At 34.6% G+C, this 24,593-nt stretch overlaps 3 protein-coding genes and 1 pseudogene across 3 annotated transcripts; all 4 read right to left on the minus strand.

Annotated features, from left to right (window-relative positions):
- Positions 1-900: 900 nt before the first annotated feature.
- Positions 901-4,836, minus strand: LOC133181424 (uncharacterized; annotated as a pseudogene).
- Positions 4,837-10,366: 5,530 nt separating this feature from the next.
- On the minus strand, positions 10,367-12,357 carry LOC133181425 (3-[(3aS,4S,7aS)-7a-methyl-1,5-dioxo-octahydro-1H-inden-4-yl]propanoyl:CoA ligase-like). The gene has a single exon (XM_061315935.1). The coding sequence runs from the start codon at positions 12,355-12,357 to the stop codon at positions 10,663-10,665; it is 1,695 nt and encodes a 564-aa protein (XP_061171919.1). The 3' UTR covers positions 10,367-10,662.
- A 3,953-nt stretch (positions 12,358-16,310) lies between these two features.
- Positions 16,311-18,303, minus strand: LOC133181426 (3-[(3aS,4S,7aS)-7a-methyl-1,5-dioxo-octahydro-1H-inden-4-yl]propanoyl:CoA ligase-like). Its single transcript, XM_061315936.1, has one exon. It carries the CDS (start codon positions 18,301-18,303, stop codon positions 16,609-16,611), a length of 1,695 nt encoding a protein of 564 aa, XP_061171920.1. The 3' UTR covers positions 16,311-16,608.
- Positions 18,304-22,560: 4,257 nt separating this feature from the next.
- Positions 22,561-24,255, minus strand: LOC133181370 (3-[(3aS,4S,7aS)-7a-methyl-1,5-dioxo-octahydro-1H-inden-4-yl]propanoyl:CoA ligase-like). Its single transcript, XM_061315885.1, has one exon. The coding sequence runs from the start codon at positions 24,253-24,255 to the stop codon at positions 22,561-22,563; it is 1,695 nt and encodes a 564-aa protein (XP_061171869.1).
- Between the last annotated feature and the right edge of the window lie 338 nt (positions 24,256-24,593).

The following is a 24,593-nucleotide window of genomic DNA, read 5'->3' on the forward strand; positions in this document are numbered from 1 at the left end:
GCTTGTACATTTATTATTTTCACAAATCCAACTTATAAAAAGATTTCTGATCTCATCTGGCTTCCATAGATCTGTATGCACTTTCACTTTATCAAAATTATTAATTTGTTATAACAAATTACCAATTTGTTATAACAAATTAATAATTTGTTATAACAAATTAATAATTTGTTATAACAAATTATTAATTTGTTATAACAAATTATTAATTTGTTATAACAAATTATTAATTTGTTATAACAAATTATTAATTTGTTATATCAAATTGATAATTTGTTATATCAAATTAGTAATCTGTTATAACAAATTAGTAATCTGTTATAACAAATTAGTAATTTGTTTTAACAAATTAGTAATTTGTTTTAACAAATTAGTAATTTGTTATAACAAATTAGTAATCTGTTATAACAAATTAATAATCTGTTATAACAAATTAGTAATCTGTTTTAACAAATTAGTAATCTGTTATAACAAATTAGTAATCTGTTATAACAAATTAGTAATTTGTTTTAACAAATTAGTAATTTGTTTTAATAAATTGATAATTTGTTATAACAAATTAGTAATTTGTTATAACAAATTAGTAATCTGTTATAACAAATTAGTAATCTGTTTTAACAAATTAGTAATCTGTTATAACAAATTAGTAATCTGTTATAACAAATTAGTAATTTGTTTTAACAAATTAGTAATTTGTTTTAACAAATTGATAATTTGTTATAACAAATTAGTAATTTGTTATAACAAATTAGTAATCTGTTATAACAAATTAGTAATCTGTTATAACAAATTAGTAATCTGTTATAACAAATTAGTAATTTGTTAAAACAAATTAATAAAAGATACTGCTGCGGCCCTAATACGCTTCCGTAATTACTACTTTTCAATCTTGTTGTATAGATGATTCTACCCGTTGAAGGAAGTGCACGTGCTTTTGTTTACCTCTATAACATACGCTTTACTGGTTTTCACCGCTTAGAGAATTCTACACGGGAGATCACTCTCAATCACTATTTTACAAGTGAAAAAACCCATGTATTAAACCTTTTTTCTCCGGATAGCCCTGACTTGCCAATGTCCTTAATATAATATAATATAAATTAATTAACGAAGGAACATTTTAGGTTATTGCGTGTACAAAATACATCTGTGGATCTTGAATACAAAATCATCAGTGAGATCTTACTTTAAGTATTTCTCTCATTACCATCACAAAATACAGAAAAAAGGCTCATGAGCCACAATACTCACCTGAGTCACCGCAGCTGTTCTGTTGTTTTTTTCCAAGACTTTCCTTGTTTATTCCCTCATAAATTCCCTTCCCCCTATCAAGGCCAGCTCTCCAAAGAAAGCATGATTTGTTCAAATATTTGAATCCACATTGCATAGTGTTGCTGTGATTTTGTTTTTTAAAATCAAAATTAAAACCAAAATGTTATTTTTAGCTCAACTGGGTTAGTTTATGGAATAATATCAGCATTGGCATCCAGGTTAGTTACTGGAGTAGTTTTCTTTCCAAGTTTTCTATGCCCTATTTTGATCCTAGTTGCATGGATGATAATCTATTATGATTAATTGTACCATTCTGGTTTACATTGCTGTATTTCTGCCAATATTTTCCAATGTTTTTGGATCATGTCTCATTTCCAAGTAACTATAAGCACAACCAGGACTAAACTTGCAAGGATGATGTGATGCATCTAGGGATGTACCAGACTTGCTTTAGATGCTGGATCTGACCTACTTTTTTCAATGAGTTAACAGGTTTAAGTTTTTGGAACAAGTTCATTCTTAAGTAACTATAAGCCCTATGGTGACCAATATTGCATGTATGATGCATCTAGGAAATAGGGATGCACACTACCAGATTTGCTTCAGATGCTGGATCTTACCTACATTTCCAGATGAGTGAACAGGTTAAAGTTTTTGGAGTAGGTTCATTCTATAGTAACTTTAAGTGCCACCTGGATCACAGTTGCATTTATTATGCATCTAGAAATGCACACTAACCAGACCTGCTACAGATCCTGGATCTAGCCTAGATTTTTTGAATGAGTGACCAAACTAAAGTTTTTGGAGCAGGTTCGTTCTACAGTTACATGTATAAGCCCTTTGGTGACCGAAGTTGCATGGATGATACATGAAGGGATAAAATTTACCAAACATGCTTTGGATGCTGGATCTGACCTTCATTTTCCGGATGAATAACTAAGTTTTAGTTTGGAGCAGGTCCATTACCAAGTAACTTTATGCCTTATGGTGGCTTAACTTGCATGTATGATGCATCTAGGGATGTACACTACCAGATTTGCTTTGGATGCTGTATCAGACCTACATTTTCCAGATTTTTGGAGCAAGTTCATTACCAAGAAACTTTGAGCCCTACCTGGACCAAGCTTGCATAGATGATTCATGCAGGAATGCAAGCCACCAGACTTGTTTTGGATTATGGACCTTTAGTTACCAAAGAGATGATAAATTAAGATGTTAATTACAAATTCCATTATAAAATTTTAACCCTCTATAACGACCAATTCTTAGGTTCCAGGGGCAATGATTAAAACAAAATTGAATATACACTATATAAATAAGTAAGTATTCCGTAAACTGACGTCATTTTCTGCCCAATTTCTTGATATGAAGACTTTTAGACGACCTATCCTTTTTACCGTTTCTTATCTTCCCTCAAAAAGGACGTGCGTGGCAATTTTGAGCAAACTTAGTTAAAATCCCTTTATCGAAGTACGCTTTTCAGCAAGATTGGTTGAAATTAGTGCAGTGGTTCGAGAGAAAAGGTTAAAAGAACTTATCCATCAGAAAAACTACCTTGAAACTTTGGCTCAGGTAAGCTAATGATAATTCAAATTTCCTTGATTAAAGGAATAGATAAATCTCGAGTTTTTTTTCTGTCAATCTTTCCAGCTGGCGTTTTTGGCAAATCCTTGTTATGAAAAACAATGTACTTGGGAACAAACATGTTCTAAAAAAAACAGCCTCTTCGTCAATGTTCATATCTCTGCGGACAAATTCGCGCAGTGCTTCTTCGGTTACCGACGCTCCGTCCTTTCTAACAATGGCGGCACAAGGAGTGTCGTCTGCGTGCTTTACATCCTTAATGGGGAAAACGACAGCATCTTTTATTGCTGGATGTTTCTTTATGATGGATTCAATGGCAGAGGGTAAGACCTTAGATCCCGATATTAGCATGACATCAGATACCCTTCCAAGTATTTTCAATCGACCATCTTTTGTGATGTGACCAAGATCGTCCGTTTTATACCATCCAGACTAAGTGAGTACTTTCTTGGTTTGCTCCTCATTCTTTAAGTACCCTCTGAATGAGGGGCATGAACGTACAAGTATTTCACCATTCTCTTCGAGGGGAACCATCGTGCCATCAGATCCTACGACTTTGATTTCCATTCCTTCAGTTGGAACCATCCCAGATGAAGTAGACGACGAGCGATTAATATTCATTGCTAATATTCCGTTGTCTGTGCAACCATAACAGTCACAAATGACGTCATAAAATTTTCCTATTCCATCCAAACATTTTGCTGGAACAGGTTGGCCTGAGATAATGACTGAATGAAATTTCCACGGAAAAGATTCCCTCGAAATGATTTCTAGCAGAAAAGGAACGATAAAGAAGCCAGCGATTGGTTTTTCTCGCTCTATAATCTTGGATGAAAAATTGATCATGTCGGAAATTGACGAAAATGCAAGTGTACTCGAAAGTGTTATACGTGTTCCTCCATACCTGAGTGCGCTCCATGGATATCCTCCAGCCCAGTAAAATGGTCGGTCATTAAAATATTTGAAACAGTCCTGTTTTTCTCTTATGTAATCTACGTCCACTGCTTGGGCCATCCTTTGACCGTTCTGTATAATGTAATAATGGCTGTATTCTACTGGCTTTGGACGTCCAGTGCTACCCGACGTTGTTAAAATAGCTCCGATATCTTCTGGGTCTATTTTTGGCAAATTGATTTCCTCATCGCAGAAAAGGTCTGAGATTGTCAGGAATTTTTTCGATATACTCAAGGGGCTTTCTAATACTACCCATTTAAGAGAGGCTATATCTGATTTTCTGACAGAGCCTGTTTCAGGATCAACTGTAGTAATGTTCTGTATTGTTTTCCAATGGCTATCCTCATGTCCTGGGTCAAAGATCAACATGGAACATCCTCCAACGCTATTCGACAAGTCTTTTATTCCATTCCCTGACTTGTCCAAGAAGGGAAAGTGAATTGGACGGGCACCCGTTAGCTGTACTGCAAAAGTACCCACCAGCCATTCTGGTGTGTTATTTCCTCCAACACCCACAATATCGTCCCTTCCAATCCCTTTACGTACAAGTCCTTTTGCCAGTTTAACAGATTCATTATAGAGTTTGCCTATGTAATCGATCTCCGTATTAAATCTTGATTGTAAAACACGAACGCTTCTTTATCTGGTTTCAGAGACGCCCATTTTTGCAACAGATTTGGTACTTTTATGTAAGGTGCTTGGGAAGTCTGATCTGAACGAACATAACTTAGTCCATTCTCCATGCCTGATCTCAGACCAATCTGTTTTCTGGCGAAATGTCTGGACACAGGTTTTGTATTATTCGTTATATATGCAACCGAGAGCGAAATCTGAAATTAAATTCATTTTCAGGTGAATTTTAACAGCGGTTTATAAAAAAGTGTAAATTTGTTCCAACTCAGGTTATACAAGTAATTTGTCTTTTTGGATATATAGAATATGAATCAAATACCTTGATCCGCCCTTGCTGCTACCTGTGCATCATAGGTATTTAGTTACTGATCTCAACATCGCCCAAATGTTGTTTTCCTTTAAAAACCAAATCTTTTATACGTTGAACAGATTTCCATTTTCAAAGCCTCCTGTGAACATAGGCTTGGGATAATTTCTTTAAGTGGAGTGGAGTGGAGAATTGTGGCAGTCTGTTTCATTTCTTTTTTTCACATAATATTTTGAAAACATTATCAATGTCATCATTCATTTAACATCGCCCCGTTGGAACATTATGTACATATACATATACTTGTATATCGATGCAATACTCTCTATACAAGTAGAGTAAAACACGCTTTTAGCCAACAATTTTAACTCATTATAAATGATATTCGTTATATCCGTTCAGTCCGCATATAAATACGGAATCGGATATAACGGATACTTCGCTGTAAGCGTGATCTCACTTCCGCAGTTGTTTTCCAGTGCAAATCCATAACAATACATGAAGTAAAATGTATTCAGGTTTTGAATCTCTGAAGTAAAATGTATATCATGCCCGTAGCAACGGTTTCAAAAGTGTGGGGGAGGGGGGTTTAGCTGCAATAATGTAGCCCTCTCCCTTTTTTTTTTTTTTTGGGGGGGGGCTACAACTCCTTAGGATCTCCGTAATGTTGCAAGTGCGGGAGTGATTCACTCTCGCACAGATTTCGGCTCAAATTGTCAGTAAATGGCTAATTCACTAACATTTCTTACCTGAACTCCAAAAATGTAGTTATGCAAGACATAAATCGATCCAAAAATATACAGAACAATTCATATATCGGTTATTTTTCGTGTATGTCAACATCACAACTTGAATTTATCCGCCATGTTTCTGACGTTGATCGATCTTATTTTGGGACAGCCAATGAGAATTCGGATTCTAGGGAGCGGATCTCCTTATTTTAAACATAAATATCGTTGTATACGAAAATAAATTTCACATGGAATGGTTTTATTTATCGATGTTTAGTGATACCTCCTTATCCTCCCCAATCATGCAATTTGCCAGTGCTCAACCCTACAGCAACAGAAGGGGGGCATTTAAATGAAAATTTACTATAGCAACTTACTATACTCAGAAAAAAGTGGGAAGGCTTTGACAGCCAATCCATGTAATCTGTGTGATTCAATAGCATCTGGTCTCTACCTCATTCACAGAATTGAGCAACCTGTAATATTATTCATGAACATAATTGATCTATTAATTTATCCTGTCCATGGAAACTTAATAACGTTTATTGTGGCAATGCAGTAGTAATGTGTGGTTAGTTTTAGACATTAGCTTGTCTTACATTTTAATTAGTGAAGTCATTTGATTGAATCTTGTAATAAATCACGAATAAACATTTTACTCGATTAACAATGCAGTAGTTTTTAAATCTGGAAAACCTTGCAGTCCATACGAATGATCAATGATTTTGTTAACGTATCGATTAATTGAATCTTCTATAAACGAGTTACACACGGAATTATGCCCTGAACAAGTAAAATTTTGCTAACCTACAAACATTGACCCCAAATTAAGGTTCATCGATACTCTGATAAGAGGATAACTTTTGACATAAATGTCTATTATTCCTTAATAAATTTGTCAAGTTAAAGTGTCTTTTTGTCCAATTTCGCACTGCAAGCTATGCGATAATTATTTGTATTTTACTTAAAAATACATTTCTTTCGGAAAATCGTAAGAGTTAAAGAAACATTTTATATGAGTGAGCAGAGGATTTATGAACCTTTAAATGATTCCAAAGTAGAATAAAGGTACAAGGAGAGTTTAGTTTCTAATATCTATGGAGGCGTATGAAAGAAACATATATATAATATAGGTTTACGAAGCAGCATACAGGTGTGTCTCGATCAGGACCACTAGTGTTGTACATTAGTACTAGTGACACAACTACTTCACTCCATGATTCTCCGTACGCCAGTTCACGCTAAATAATAAATTCGTCCATTCTGTACTTTAGAAAACATAACCTTGAAATTATGCCAGTTCACGAAAAAATGGGACTATAACTTTGCTTACGTGATCTGTCATGCTGATTTCAAGAAGCCTGACACTATCACTATGATAATATGGGATTCTAAAATAATATATGTACATGTACGAGGGGTTATCAAAAAGTTCGTGGACAAGTGCCATAAAATTAAAACCGCTTTAGGTACATCAATGAATTTTAACACAATTAGTTAGAGTCATCTTTTCTATCTATAGAATAAACCACAAATCATAAGTTTTATAATTTAATAAATTGTTAATGTTTTGTGAGCAATGGTATTTCCAGTCGGTGCAACCTCGAACCTGACATTTTTTCTACCTGAGTTTAACTGAGAAAAACTCTTTTTGATACGAGCATTTGTCATCCAAAAAGCCTGTTATTTTAGACATGTGGTATGATACAATTGTTCCGTAAAATTTGCAATTTTTACCTAATTCTCTAAGTTCTGTCAAGGATGTATTCACTATTTGAAAAGAATTGACCTATAGGAGAGAACAATTTCCCGGAAAAAGTCACTTTCAAAAATCAATGTTCATTAGTTGTTAACTAACGTATATAAGTCTAAATTTTTCAAATTTGTATTTTGAACCCTAAAATTTAACTTAACAATTAACTTCCAAAGTTGGCCAAAACAGCATTTTGTCTGTTATAGAACAGATTTTTGCATGAATTATGGCCTAGAGGTCCTTTAGGGCAGGCCTCCCCTAAAAAAAATATGATATTTTGATAGGTTGTAATGAAAGGTATAATTTAAGAAAGGAATTTTTTAGGGGCACCCCTGCCCTAGGGTCAAAATTCACAAAAAACCTATAAAAAATAAGGAAACCTGATTTTAAAAACCTAGTTCGCATTTATACATTCTATTTTCAAAGCCAGAATTGCGAGATCGATAAAACAGTTGGGTATAAACACCGAAAATACTTTTTTTGAGTCGTGGTTCGAATCCACCTGGTGCCACACTTTTATACGCTTTTAAATTCTTGTCTTTTCATATACTTTTTATTTTTTTTTTATAGCGCCTTGTGTAATTGCTTTCAATTATCTATCTTTTATGCCTGTTCATTCTTGATATAGAAGGCAACTAAAGAGAAAGCAGATCGTAAATTCCATTGTAACTAAAACAGTCAAGCGGAACTATACCTCACATGCATCAGTATAGCACACTTTCTTCGAGGACAAGAATTATTCACTCTATGTTACTCGATACAGATATTCTCGCCTGCGATGAGCATGAGCTGCGATGGATTTCTATTGTATATTATATAAATTCCTTAGAATGTAATCAATGTAGTGTATTACATTGCTCGTATTCCGTCTGTGCTACTAGTTCTTGTCTGCCTTATTGCACTGGAAAGTATACGTACAGCTTATATTATCTGAGCTTAGAAATATATTTAGAAATACATACATGTACCGAGTCAATAAATTTCAGATCTAAAGTTTTCAAACAGTAGGATAACATATCAGCATCTACACTCCCTTGAATTTAATTTTTATAATTTGTATACATAAATGGCATGTTTTATTATATCAAAGGAAATGTGTTGTAAAATAAACACACATCAAGAAAAAAAAAGAACATAGACATTACCATTATTCATAATGAAAGTAAGGGAAAAAATCAAATCAAATAACATTTTGAGAAAACAAACTCAAAATGTGTTGACAATATAATCATGCTGTGTAAGAAATGTCTATGGAAAGGTTCCGCCTATCTCTACATACTGTTATCAAATGAAAAACAATAAAATGAAAACGAATTATTACATGCATGTAGTCTAAAGTCATTGACCGTAACGAAATCGATCGACAAACTGTAATGATTTAAAAAAAAAAATAATAATAGGTCCAAGCTACATTTATAAACAAGTGATCCTTTATCGTTTATTTCATATAGACTGTCCAAACAATTAAGGGCTTGAAAATGACGTCAAAAAGGAGGAGGGGTTTCTTTTTCTAACATTCTATGAAGTTTTGCCCCTGGTACTGTATATAGACCTAGGAAATGTTTAAACGGACCACAGAGAAATGAAATCTATCCTTATTTTTAAGTGCCAAAAAAAGATTCAGAGAGATGAGAGATGCACAGTTAATGTCAATTTGTAGTCAGGAGATCAAGAGTCAGTCACGTCGAAAAGTGACGTTGACCATGTGCATGTGGTAGATAAAGCAAAGCAAAATATGCTGGCATAATCAAGTGAGGGTCGTTCCCTATGTATAGATCCATTTACAATATTATGTGCATTGAAAGCAGCTGCTTATGACATTGTCAAGCCATATAAAGAAGACAGGTTTAAGTCCTTACTTAACTTCAGGGAATCTCATCAAGATAAGTGTCTTAGGTAGAGAGAGCGGACATTGAGAAACAATGACGTTGTCGAACGTCAAGAAACTATAAACGGCGACAGCGCCAGTGATCATATAATGTCTTTTTTATTATATAATAATTTGGCATATAATCAACTTATCAAGCTAAAATTTTCAACATTTCTTTTAAAAACTTTTGTTATTTTGTGTTCCTTATAACGAGGGGTTTTTACCCTTATTACGCAATCTTAATGCCATATATAATTTAAATTCGTCTGGTTGCTTGTGTAAATACTTGTTTGTATATAATAAAGACCCATAATATATGTAAATGTATATTTATCTTCACCTTTTCATAATGGATCGTAAGAAGAAGCAAAGATATTTATTTTCGTCATACAATATATTTTGGAAACACCATGTAGCAATAATTACATCCTAAATTTTGCTCTGACCTTCAATTGATATATTCTTAACATTAAAATTTGATACTTCTGAATTCTTTGAAAAATGTTCTCTTCAAGTATATTTTCACAGTACCACTTGCCAAAGGAAACTTGAAAAAGAAGATGGGAAACATAGCGGCAAAAATGCCTATGGTACGACAAATAAGTAGGTTAAAAATTAAATCTAAATTGAGACACAATTTTCTTTTGTATTTCAGTGCACACTTCTTGTTAAATCTCCAAAATTTGCAGTCATCTTACAAGTGATAAAATTATTCGTCTATGAAATAGCATGCACTCACCAAAACATGGCAAAAATTATCATTTCTTCGTTCTAATAATACAATTTTTCTATCTCCATATTTTTTGAAAGTATCTCTTCAAAATGTTCTTAAAAAATTAATATATAATTTTTTTTCTTGACAAAAACAAGGAGCAAGGACTTACTCCACCTTATAAATATACTTTTATGTCACAAAATTCGCGTCTTTTCGAGAAATATTTGAAATCGTGTCATTCAAAGGTAATATTACAAACAAGATTAAACACAAAAAGGGGTTAAAACGCCAAAAACGTTATTAAGGCTGGAGGTGAGATGGGATTGGACACTTCGCATGAAAGACAAATCTCTTTCCTTCACATGTCCGCTCCGGTCATTGCTTCAGTAGGATTTTCTTAGATAGAATGTTCTATCGTTAAAATGATAAATGTCCTAAGGACCCGGGTGGTGAGGGCCTGTCCCGAGACACAGTTAGATTATTCTAACTAGGATTTTCTCAAATCTCAATTAAGAACCAAAGAAAAGCTTGCATTTAAATTTATTAATTATATATGTACTAGTTTTTTTTTTTTAAATATACTATATATTACTAGTAATAATATCATTATTTTAATATTGATATACAAAATTAATGATCATTAAAAAATGGACACTTCTTTTTGTGATACACATACGTATGTTATTTTTCACGAGAGAAAGTTCTTTGCTTCTACACGTAAAGTAACTCATCTGAATTTTAAATATAAATTGGGATTTATCAAGAATGGCAGATAGTTTTTTTTTGTTTTTTTTTTCAAAGATGTCGGCCTATTTTCATCACAGGAGACAACAATATTTATAATTATTCATTGTTGATGAGAGGAATCGATAACCTTCTTGTTGCACTTCTGTCTATTTTTCCAGTTTGTGTTTTTGGTAAACCAATGCGGTGAAAAACAATGTATTTAGGAACGTAAATGTTTTCGAGAAAAACAGCCTCTTCGTCAGTGTTCATATCCCTGCGGACAAATTCGCGCAGAGCTTCTTCGGTTACCGTCGCTCCGTCCTTTCTAACAATGGCAGCACAAGGAATGTCGTCTGCGTGTTTAACATCCTTAATGGGGAAAACGACAACTTCCTTAACATCTGGATGTTTCTTAATGATCGATTCAATAGCAGAGGGCAAGACCTTTAACCCCGAAATCAGCATGACGTCAGATACCCTACCAAGTATTTCCAATCGACCATCTCTCGTGATGTGACCAAAATCGTCAGTTTTATACCATCCAAGTGAAATCAGTGCTTCCTTGGTTCGTTCTTCATTCTTAAGGTATCCTCTAAAGGAAGGAGATGAACGAACTAGAATTTCGCCATTCTCTCCAAGGGGAAGCATCCTTTCTTCAGATCCTACGACCTTGATTTCCATTCCTTCAGCTGCAAATTTTCCGACTGAAGCAGACGACGAACGATATGTATTTTGTGCAATGACCCCTAGTTCAGAAGCTGCATATACGTCTGAAATAACGTCAAAATTTTTTCCTATTCCCAACAAGCAATGTGCTGGGATAGGTTGTGCACCAGTAAGAATAGAGTGAAATTTCCAGGGAATATTTTCCATGGCAATCATTTCCAAAAGAAATGGAACGATAAAGAATCCGATATTTGCCTTTTCTTTCACTGCAATCTTGGTAGAAAAATAAACCATGTCAGCTATCGATGAAAACGCAAGCGTACTTGAAAGAGTTACACGTATTCCTCCTGTGGCAGCGCACCAGCAAGGATACCCCCCAATCCAAAAGAACGGCCGATCATTTAAGTATATGGGTACTTCCTGCTTCTCTAATATTCCAGCAGTGTCCATGAGATCGTCAAGCTTATGGGCATTTTGAATAAAGAAATAGTGACTGCATTCTACTGCCTTTGGAAGTCCTGTACTGCCTGACGTTATTAAAATGCTCGCGGTATCTTCCGGGTCTATTTCTGGTAAAGTGATTACTTCGTCGCAGAACAGGTCCGATATCGTAAGGAACTTTTCAGACGCACTCAGGGGACTTTCTAGTACAATCCACTTAAGACAGATTATCTCTGATTTCTTTACAGAGCCCGTTTCTGGATCAACTGTAGCAAGATTCTGAATTGTTTTCCAATGGCTATCCTCATGTCCTGGGTCAAAGATCAACATTGAACATCCCCCAACGCTATTCAACAAGTCTTTTATTCCATTCCCTGACTTGTCTAAGAAGGGAAAGTGAATTGGACGGGCACCTGCCAGCTGTACTGCAAAAGTACTCACCAGCCATTCTGGTGTGTTATTTCCTCCAACACCCACAATATCGTCTCGTCCAATCCCTTTATGTACAAGTCCTTTTGCTAGTTTGATGGAATTCTCATAAAGCTGGCCGTATGTAATCGATTTCCTTGTCAAGTTTTGATTGTAGAAAACACAAGCTTCATTTTCTGGCTTTAGAGATGCCCATTTTTTAACAAGTTTTGGTATGGTTGTGTAAGGTGCCTTGATAGGTTTTTGTGAACGTATATAACTAAGCCCGTTCTCCATTTTATTTTTGTGCAAATTAGAGCACATCTACGGAATGCCATAGCTGCCTAATGTGATGGGTCTTCATTTATGAACTTGCATTATATGCTGTGGGTATTTATTATGAGAGGTGGTTTTACATTATATGCTGTGGCTATTTCTTTATGATGAGTTTTTAAAACCTTCTTCTCAATATGACATTTCTAAAAGATTTTAACTTGTAGCTCACTTTTATTACAAATGGGAGATTGTAGAATACTACAGGTATGAAATACTGTACAAATTTTATCACAGGAAATAATCTTTGTCAAGTGTACATGTTTTACAGTCGTTCGTTTTATACAATGTCAGTGACCTTTTTTGACCTAGCTTTATTCATACAGAGAAATATGTAGTGTGACATTACATGTATAAAACTAGACATGAACCGATGCACGCTGCAAGGGTCAATGAATATGTGAATTGATCAACTGGCCAAATGTTATATTAGAGTCAATGGAGTTTTTTTAAAGCATTTAAAGAAATCATTATTAGGCGGGTTTTGTGGTGATTTTTTTTTTTTTGGGGGGGGGGGGGGCTCGAAGTTGTATATTGTATACTTACATGTATACAACCTACTGGAGTATATCAAGTTTAAGTGTACCGGAAACGATATTACTTAAGTACTTCATGGTAGTTCATACATCTCTTTTATTTACTTTTGAGCCCCCCCCCCTCCAAAAAAAATTAAATTAAACGCGATGCGCCGTCATTATAATTATACATCATATGTGTACATTTATCGACTGGGTTCGAGGGCAACATGCGTTTTGTCGGACCCATGCCAAGACCCAAATGTTTGCCTGAGGCCGTGAGGCCGAAGACAGCCCGGGAACCTTTTACTTCATGTTAGTGTTGTCAAATCGGACGATTTTTAGTAACCGGTTACTCGCTTACTTTTCCGATCGAGTAACCGGTTACTCTGATGATTTTTCATTAGATCTCGGGACATCTTTGCTCGTGGTAAACATGTATATACTGAATAGTACCGTATTTTATGTAACGTCATTACAATTTTCATTTTCCAGTATATTTTTTTTTATAAAAACACAAATGTACTGATATGAACGTCATGTACAATTATAAATACACATAATATCTTCTTTAAGAAAATGTCCTTGAATAATTAAATTTAAAAATTTAATATAATTCAATTTTTTAAAAAAAATTCAACATGCGACGAAAACAACCTAGTTTGGATGTACTATATCCTGTCAAACAAAAAAAAAACATTCTTATGAGACTGAACAAGTTGGAATGGTTCAGAAGGAGCACGTGAGAAAATAAATGCGAGAATATTATCATGTTGTAAATTTTGAATTTACTAGGAGAGGATAATGCAAAATTTTAAGTTTATACAACATGATAATATTTTTTATGGATTTGCCTTCCATAAGCTGCACTGATCTGTCTTATTTTAAAATATTTCCATGCTTTTGATTTCTAGGCGACATGCAACTTGTTTAATCTTATACAGGTGACTAGCACGGATTTAAATAAGGTAATTACATGGATGTATAACCAAGGCTTCAAAACTTGTATAAATTAACACACCACACAACAATAAAAAGTCATTCAATTATATAAACTGTGAAATTTAAATACATGTACATCAAAAAGCGATCCCATTCGTAAAATCTAACGCTATATATACAACGGTATATAAAATTGGGGACGTGTTAAAATATATGTATAAACATTTTTAGCTCTACTGGTCAGAAATCAGAAGAGCTTATGCGATAGTAAGGTGTCCGTCGTCCGTCTGTCTGCCTGTCTGTCTGTAAACGCTACTGATGCAGTTTTGGTCCGATTTCAATATAACTTGGTACACAAGTAGACTACACTAAGATACATAATTCTATTTATCGGTTTTCGATTTCGATGAACAGTGTTGCCATGGTTACTAAAAATAGATTTTTTTGTGAAATACTTTCAAAACGCTACTCCTCCTACATTTTTGGTCTGATTTCAATATAACTTGGCACAATAGTAGACTACACTAAGGTATATAATTCTCTTTATTGGTTTTTGATTTCGATGAACAGTGTTGCCATGGTTACTAAAATAGTATTTTTTGTGAAATACTTTCAAAACGCTACTCCTCCTACAGTTTTGGTCTGCTTTCAATGTAATTTAGCACACAAGTAGACTACACTAAAATACATAATTCTGTGTATTGGTTTTTGATTTCGATGAACGATGTTTCCATGGTTACTAAAAATAGAAATTCCTGTAAAATACTTTCAAAACGCTACCCCTCCTACAGTTTTGGTCTGAATTCAATATAACTTAGCACACAAGTAGACTATACTAAGATACATAATTCTATATATCGGTTTTTGATTTTGATGAATGGTGTTGCCATGGTTACTATAAATAGAAATTTCTGTGAAATACTTTCAAAATGCTACTCCTCATACAGTTTGGTCTGAATTTAATATAATAACGTGGCATACAAGTAGACTACACTGAGATACATAATTGCCTTTATCGTTTTTTCGATTTTGGTGAATGATGTTGCCATGGTAACTAAAATCGAAATTTCTGTAAAATTCTTTCTAAAGGCTACACCTCCTACAGTTTTAGTCTGATTAAAATCTTGCCACAAAAAGAGACTTAATCAAGGATCATTATTCTATTTATTGACAAGCAATAAGAAAAAAGGGGGAAAACGGGCCAAACTCCAAAACTCGGGGGGGGGGGGTTAGCACTAATCAAGGACGGACGGACAGATTATTCATTTTCTTGCCCCAGGCGAGGACAGATTATTTAATTTTCAACATTTTCGAGGACAGATTATTTATTTTCAAAATCTGCCAGCCCCCCTCTCAGAATCAAATGGTCGTCCCCTAAATTTATTAGGCGTTCTTCTGTGATTTTACATGTATGTACATGTACTGTGAATAAATACGTATGTTTTCTACAATTTTATTATTTTTTTAGCATGATTTCCATAAAAAAGGGCCTCAGTCATACTGGAGAAAGAGAATTATTTCATATGTATTTGATTAGCATTGGGATTACAGTATGATGCTTCTCTGGGTGTAAAATTAAAAGAAAACCACAATATATTTTGGAAACACCATGTAGCAATAATTACATCCTAAATTTTGCTCTGACCTTCAATTGATATATTCTTAACATTAAAATTTGATACTTCTGAATTCTTTGAAAAATGTTCTCTTCAAGTATATTTTCACAGTACCACTTGCCAAAGGAAACTTGAAAAAGAAGATGGGAAACATAGCGGCAAAAATGCCTATGGTACGACAAATAAGTAGGTTAAAAATTAAATCTAAATTGAGACACAATTTTCTTTTGTATTTCAGTGCACACTTCTTGTTAAATCTCCAAAATTTGCAGTAATCTTACAAGTGATAAAATTATTCGTCTATGAAATAGCATGCACTCACCAAAACATGGCAAAAATTATCATTTCTTCGTTCTAATAATACAATTTTTCTATCTCCATATTTTTTGAAAGTATCTCTTCAAAATGTTCTTAAAAAATTAATATATAATTTTTTTTCTTGACAAAAACAAGGAGCAAGGACTTACCCCACCTTATAAATATACTTTTATGTCACAAAATTCGCGTCTTTTCGAGAAATATTTGAAATCGTGTCATTCAAAGGTAATATTACAAACAAGATTAAACACAAAAAGGGGTTAAAACGCCAAAAACGTTATTAAGGCTGGAGGTGAGATGGAATTGGACACTTCGCATGAAAGACAAATCTCTTTCCTTCACATGTCCGCTCCGGTCATTGCTTCAGTAGGATTTTCTTAGATAGAATGTTCTATCGTTAAAATGATAAATGTCCTAAGGACCCGGATGGTGAGGGCCTGTCCCGAGACACAGTTAGATTATTCTAACTAGGATTTTCTCAAATCTCAATTAAGAACCAAAGAAAAGCTTGCATTTAAATTTATTAATTATATATGTACTAGTTTTTTTTTTTTTAAATATACTATATATTACTAGTAATAATATCATTATTTTAATATTGATATACAAAATTAATGATCATTAAAAAATGGACACTTCTTTTTGTGATACACATACGTATGTTATTTTTCACGAGAGAAAGTTCTTTGCTTCTACACGTAAAGTAACTCATCTGAATTTTAAATATAAATTGGGATTTATCAAGAATGGCAGATAGTTTTTTTTGTTTTTTTTTTTCAAAGATGTCGGCCTATTTTCATCACAGGAGACAACAATATTTATAATTATTCATTGTTGATGAGAGGAATCGATAACCTTCTTGTTGCACTTCTGTCTATTTTTCCAGTTTGTGTTTTTGGTAAACCAATGCGGTGAAAAACAATGTATTTAGGAACGTAAATGTTTTCGAGAAAAACAGCCTCTTCGTCAGTGTTCATATCCCTGCGGACAAATTCGCGCAGAGCTTCTTCGGTTTCCGTCGCTCCGTCCTTTCTAACAATGGCAGCACAAGGAATGTCGTCTGCGTGTTTAACATCCTTAATGGGGAAAACGACAACTTCCTTAACATCTGGATGTTTCTTAATGATCGATTCAATAGCAGAGGGCAAGACCTTTAACCCCGAAATCAGCATGACGTCAGATACCCTACCAAGTATTTCCAATCGACCATCTCTCGTGATGTGACCAAAATCGTCAGTTTTATACCATCCAAGTGAAATCAGTGCTTCCTTGGTTCGTTCTTCATTCTTAAGGTATCCTCTAAAGGAAGGAGATGAACGAACTAGAATTTCGCCATTCTCTCCAAGGGGAAGCATCCTTTCTTCAGATCCTACGACCTTGATTTCCATTCCTTCAGCTGCAAATTTTCCGACTGAAGCAGACGACGAACGATATGTATTTTGTGCAATGACCCCTAGTTCAGAAGCTGCATATACGTCTGAAATAACGTCAAAATTTTTTCCTATTCCCAACAAGCAATGTGCTGGGATAGGTTGTGCACCAGTAAGAATAGAGTGAAATTTCCAGGGAATATTTTCCATGGCAATCATTTCCAAAAGAAATGGAACGATAAAGAATCCGATATTTGCCTTTTCTTTCACTGCAATCTTGGTAGAAAAATAAACCATGTCAGCTATCGATGAAAACGCAAGCGTACTTGAAAGAGTTACACGTATTCCTCCTGTGGCAGCGCACCAGCAAGGATACCCCCCAATCCAAAAGAACGGCCGATCATTTAAGTATATGGGTACTTCCTGCTTCTCTAATATTCCAGCAGTGTCCATGAGATCGTCAAGCTTATGGGCATTTTGAATAAAGAAATAGTGACTGCATTCTACTGCCTTTGGAAGTCCTGTACTGCCTGACGTTATTAAAATGCTCGCGGTATCTTCCGGGTCTATTTCTGGTAAAGTGATTACTTCGTCGCAGAACAGGTCCGATATCGTAAGGAACTTTTCAGACGCACTCAGGGGACTTTCTAGTACAATCCACTTAAGACAGATTATCTCTGATTTCTTTACAGAGCCCGTTTCTGGATCAACTGTAGCAAGATTCTGAATTGTTTTCCAATGGCTATCCTCATGTCCTGGGTCAAAGATCAACATTGAACATCCCCCAACGCTATTCAACAAGTCTTTTATTCCATTCCCTGACTTGTCTAAGAAGGGAAAGTGAATTGGACGGGCACCTGCCAGCTGTACTGCAAAAGTACTCACCAGCCATTCTGGTGTGTTATTTCCTCCAACACCCACAATATCGTCTCGTCCAATCCCTTTATGTACAAGTCCTTTTGCTAGTTTGATGGAATTCTCATAAAGCTGGCCGTATGTAATCGATTTCCTTGTCAAGTTTTGATTGTAGAAAACACAAGCTTCATTTTCTGGCTTTAGAGATGCCCATTTTTTAACAAGTTTTGGTATGGTTGTGTAAGGTGCCTTGATAGGTTTTTGTGAACGTATATAACTAAGCCCGTTCTCCATTTTATTTTTGTGCAAATTAGAGCACATCTACGGAATGCCATAGCTGCCTAATGTGATGGGTCTTCATTTATGAACTTGCATTATATGCTGTGGGTATTTATTATGAGAGGTGGTTTTACATTATATGCTGTGGCTATTTCTTTATGATGAGTTTTTAAAACCTTCTTCTCAATATGACATTTCTAAAAGATTTTAACTTGTAGCTCACTTTTATTACAAATGGGAGATTGTAGAATACTACAGGTATGAAATACTGTACAAATTTTATCACAGGAAATAATCTTTGTCAAGTGTACATGTTTTACAGTCGTTCGTTTTATACAATGTCAGTGACCTTTTTTGACCTAGCTTTATTCATACAGAGAAATATGTAGTGTGACATTACATGTATAAAACTAGACATGAACCGATGCACGCTGCAAGGGTCAATGAATATGTGAATTGATCAACTGGCCAAATGTTATATTAGAGTCAATGGAGTTTTTTTAAAGCATTTAAAGAAATCATTATTAGGCGGGTTTTGTGGTGATTTTTTTTTTGGGGGGGGGGGGGGGGCTCGAAGTTGTATATTGTATACTTACATGTATACAACCTACTGGAGTATATCAAGTTTAAGTGTACCGGAAACGATATTACTTAAGTACTTCATGGTAGTTCATACATCTCTTTTATTTACTTTTGAGCCCCCCCCCCTCCAAAAAAAATTAAATTAAACGCGATGCGCCGTCATTATAATTATACATCATATGTGTACATTTATCGACTGGGTTCGAGGGCAACATGCGTTTTGTCGGACCCATGCCAAGACCCAAATGTTTGCCTGAGGCCGTGAGGCCGAAGACAGCCCGGGAACCTTTTACTTCATGTTAGTGTTGTCAAATCGGACGATTTTTAGTAACCGGTTACTCGCTTACTTTTCCGATCGAGTAACCGGTTACTCTGATGATTTTTCATTAGATCTCGGGACATCTTTGCTCGTGGTAAACATGTATATACTGAATAGTACCGTATTTTATGTAACGTCATTACAATTTTCATTTTCCAGTATATTTTTTTTTATAAAAACACAAATGTACTGATATGAACGTCATGTACAATTATAAATACACATAATATCTTCTTTAAGAAAATGTCCTTGAATAATTAAATTTAAAAATTTAATATAATTCAATTTTTTAAAAAAAATTCAACATGCGACGAAAACAACCTAGTTTGGATGTACTATATCCTGTCAAACAAAAAAAAAAAAACATTCTTATGAGACTGAACAAGTTGGAATGGTTCAGAAGGAGCACGTGAGAAAATAAATGCGAGAATATTATCATGTTGTAAATTTTGAATTTACTAGGAGAGGATAATGCAAAATTTTAAGTTTATACAACATGATAATATTTTTTATGGATTTGCCTTCCATAAGCTGCACTGATCTGTCTTATTTTAAAATATTTCCATGCTTTTGATTTCTAGGCGACATGCAACTTGTTTAATCTTATACAGGTGACTAGCACGGATTTAAATAAGGTAATTACATGGATGTATAACCAAGGCTTCAAAACTTGTATAAATTAACACACCACACAACAATAAAAAGTCATTCAATTATATAAACTGTGAAATTTAAATACATGTACATCAAAAAGCGATCCCATTCGTAAAATCTAACGCTATATATACAACGGTATATAAAATTGGGGACGTGTTAAAATATATGTATAAACATTTTTAGCTCTACTGGTCAGAAATCAGAAGAGCTTATGCGATAGTAAGGTGTCCGTCGTCCGTCTGTCTGCCTGTCTGTCTGTAAACGCTACTGATGCAGTTTTGGTCCGATTTCAATATAACTTGGTACACAAGTAGACTACACTAAGATACATAATTCTATTTATCGGTTTTCGATTTCGATGAACAGTGTTGCCATGGTTACTAAAAATAGATTTTTTTGTGAAATACTTTCAAAACGCTACTCCTCCTACATTTTTGGTCTGATTTCAATATAACTTGGCACAATAGTAGACTACACTAAGGTATATAATTCTCTTTATTGGTTTTTGATTTCGATGAACAGTGTTGCCATGGTTACTAAAATAGTATTTTTTGTGAAATACTTTCAAAACGCTACTCCTCCTACAGTTTTGGTCTGCTTTCAATGTAATTTAGCACACAAGTAGACTACACTAAAATACATAATTCTGTGTATTGGTTTTTGATTTCGATGAACGATGTTTCCATGGTTACTAAAAATAGAAATTCCTGTAAAATACTTTCAAAACGCTACCCCTCCTACAGTTTTGGTCTGAATTCAATATAACTTAGCACACAAGTAGACTATACTAAGATACATAATTCTATATATCGGTTTTTGATTTTGATGAATGGTGTTGCCATGGTTACTATAAATAGAAATTTCTGTGAAATACTTTCAAAATGCTACTCCTCATACAGTTTGGTCTGAATTTAATATAATAATGTGGCATACAAGTAGACTACACTGAGATACATAATTGCCTTTATCGTTTTTTCGATTTTGGTGAATGATGTTGCCATGGTAACTAAAATCGAAATTTCTGTAAAATTCTTTCTAAAGGCTACACCTCCTACAGTTTTAGTCTGATTAAAATCTTGCCACAAAAAGAGACTTAATCAAGGATCATTATTCTATTTATTGACAAGCAATAAGAAAAAAGGGGGAAAACGGGCCAAACTCCAAAACTCGGGGGGGGGGGGGGGGGTTAGCACTAATCAAGGACGGACGGACAGATTATTCATTTTCTTGCCCCAGGCGAGGACAGATTATTTAATTTTCAACATTTTCGAGGACAGATTATTTATTTTCAAAATCTGCCAGCCCCCCTCTCAGAATCAAATGGTCGTCCCCTAAATTTATTAGGCGTTCTTCTGTGATTTTACATGTATGTACATGTACTGTGAATAAATACGTATGTTTTCTACAATTTTATTATTTTTTTAGCATGATTTCCATAAAAAAGGGCCTCAGTCATACTGGAGAAAGAGAATTATTTCATATGTATTTGATTAGCATTGGGATTACAGTATGATGCTTCTCTGGGTGTAAAATTAAAAGAAAACCACAATATATTTTGGAAACACCATGTAGCAATAATTACATCCTAAATTTTGCTCTGACCTTCAATTGATATATTCTTAACATTAAAATTTGATACTTCTGAATTCTTTGAAAAATGTTCTCTTCAAGTATATTTTCACAGTACCACTTGCCAAAGGAAACTTGAAAAAGAAGATGGGAAACATAGCGGCAAAAATGCCTATGGTACGACAAATAAGTAGGTTAAAAATTAAATCTAAATTGAGACACAATTTTCTTTTGTATTTCAGTGCACACTTCTTGTTAAATCTCCAAAATTTGCAGTAATCTTACAAGTGATAAAATTATTCGTCTATGAAATAGCATGCACTCACCAAAACATGGCAAAAATTATCATTTCTTCGTTCTAATAATACAATTTTTCTATCTCCATATTTTTTGAAAGTATCTCTTCAAAATGTTCTTAAAAAATTAATATATAATTTTTTTTCTTGACAAAAACAAGGAGCAAGGACTTACTCCACCTTATAAATATACTTTTATGTCACAAAATTCGCGTCTTTTCGAGAAATATTTGAAATCGTGTTATTCAAAGGTAATATTACAAACAAGATTAAACACAAAAAGGGGTTAAAACGCCAAAAACGTTATTAAGGCTGGAGGTGAGATGGGATTGGACACTTCGCATGAAAGACAAATCTCTTTCCTTCACATGTCCGCTCCGGTCATTGCTTCAGTAGGATTTTCTTAGATAGAATGTTCTATCGTTAAAATGATAAATGTCCTAAGGACCCGGATGGTGAGGGCCTGTCCCGAGACACAGTTAGATTATTCTAACTAGGATTTTCTCAAATCTCAATTAAGAACCAAAGAAAAGCTTGCATTTAAATTTATTAATTATATATGTACTAGTTTTTTTTTTTTAAATATACTATATATTACTAGTAATAATATCATTATTTTAATATTGATATACAAAATTAATGATCATTAAAAAATGGACACTTCTTTTTGTGATACACATACGTATGTTATTTTTCACGAGAGAAAGTTCTTTGCTTCTACACGTAAAGTAACTCATCTGAATTTTAAATATAAATTGGGATTTATCAAGAATGGCAGATAGTTTTTTTTTGTTTTTTTTTTCAAAGATGTCGGCCTATTTTCATCACAGGAGACAACAATATTTATAATTATTCATTGTTGATGAGAGGAATCGATAACCTTCTTGTTGCACTTCTGTCTATTTTTCCAGTTTGTGTTTTTGGTAAACCAATGCGGTGAAAAACAATGTATTTAGGAACGTAAATGTTTTCGAGAAAAACAGCCTCTTCGTCAGTGTTCATATCCCTGCGGACAAATTCGCGCAGAGCTTCTTCGGTTACCGTCGCTCCGTCCTTTCTAACAATGGCAGCACAAGGAATGTCGTCTGCGTGTTTAACATCCTTAATGGGGAAAACGACAACTTCCTTAACATCTGGATGTTTCTTAATGATCGATTCAATAGCAGAGGGCAAGACCTTTAACCCCGAAATCAGCATGACGTCAGATACCCTACCAAGTATTTCCAATCGACCATCTCTCGTGATGTGACCAAAATCGTCAGTTTTATACCATCCAAGTGAAATCAGTGCTTCCTTGGTTCGTTCTTCATTCTTAAGGTATCCTCTAAAGGAAGGAGATGAACGAACTAGAATTTCGCCATTCTCTCCAAGGGGAAGCATCCTTTCTTCAGATCCTACGACCTTGATTTCCATTCCTTCAGCTGCAAATTTTCCGACTGAAGCAGACGACGAACGATATGTATTTTGTGCAATGACCCCTAGTTCAGAAGCTGCATATACGTCTGAAATAACGTCAAAATTTTTTCCTATTCCCAACAAGCAATGTGCTGGGATAGGTTGTGCACCAGTAAGAATAGAGTGAAATTTCCAGGGAATATTTTCCATGGCAATCATTTCCAAAAGAAATGGAACGATAAAGAATCCGATATTTGCCTTTTCTTTCACTGCAATCTTGGTAGAAAAATAAACCATGTCAGCTATCGATGAAAACGCAAGCGTACTTGAAAGAGTTACACGTATTCCTCCTGTGGCAGCGCACCAGCAAGGATACCCCCCAATCCAAAAGAACGGCCGATCATTTAAGTATATGGGTACTTCCTGCTTCTCTAATATTCCAGCAGTGTCCATGAGATCGTCAAGCTTATGGGCATTTTGAATAAAGAAATAGTGACTGCATTCTACTGCCTTTGGAAGTCCTGTACTGCCTGACGTTATTAAAATGCTCGCGGTATCTTCCGGGTCTATTTCTGGTAAAGTGATTACTTCGTCGCAGAACAGGTCCGATATCGTAAGGAACTTTTCAGACGCACTCAGGGGACTTTCTAGTACAATCCACTTAAGACAGATTATCTCTGATTTCTTTACAGAGCCCGTTTCTGGATCAACTGTAGCAAGATTCTGAATTGTTTTCCAATGGCTATCCTCATGTCCTGGGTCAAAGATCAACATTGAACATCCCCCAACGCTATTCAACAAGTCTTTTATTCCATTCCCTGACTTGTCTAAGAAGGGAAAGTGAATTGGACGGGCACCTGCCAGCTGTACTGCAAAAGTACTCACCAGCCATTCTGGTGTGTTATTTCCTCCAACACCCACAATATCGTCTCGTCCAATCCCTTTATGTACAAGTCCTTTTGCTAGTTTGATGGAATTCTCATAAAGCTGGCCGTATGTAATCGATTTCCTTGTCAAGTTTTGATTGTAGAAAACACAAGCTTCATTTTCTGGCTTTAGAGATGCCCATTTTTTAACAAGTTTTGGTATGGTTGTGTAAGGTGCCTTGATAGGTTTTTGTGAACGTATATAACTAAGCCCGTTCTCCATTTTATTTTTGTGCAAATTAGAGCACATCTACGGAATGCCATAGCTGCCTAATGTGATGGGTCTTCATTTATGAACTTGCATTATATGCTGTGGGTATTTATTATGAGAGGTGGTTTTACATTATATGCTGTGGCTATTTCTTTATGATGAGTTTTTAAAACCTTCTTCTCAATATGACATTTCTAAAAGATTTTAACTTGTAGCTCACTTTTATTACAAATGGGAGATTGTAGAATACTACAGGTATGAAATACTGTACAAATTTTATCACAGGAAATAATCTTTGTCAAGTGTACATGTTTTACAGTCGTTCGTTTTATACAATGTCAGTGACCTTT

This window comes from Saccostrea echinata, unplaced genomic scaffold (genome assembly GCF_033153115.1).
Source record: "Saccostrea echinata isolate AGI-Se365-2 ecotype Australia unplaced genomic scaffold, CSIRO_AGI_Sech_v1 ptg000008l, whole genome shotgun sequence".
Taxonomy (NCBI): domain Eukaryota; kingdom Metazoa; phylum Mollusca; class Bivalvia; order Ostreida; family Ostreidae; genus Saccostrea; species Saccostrea echinata.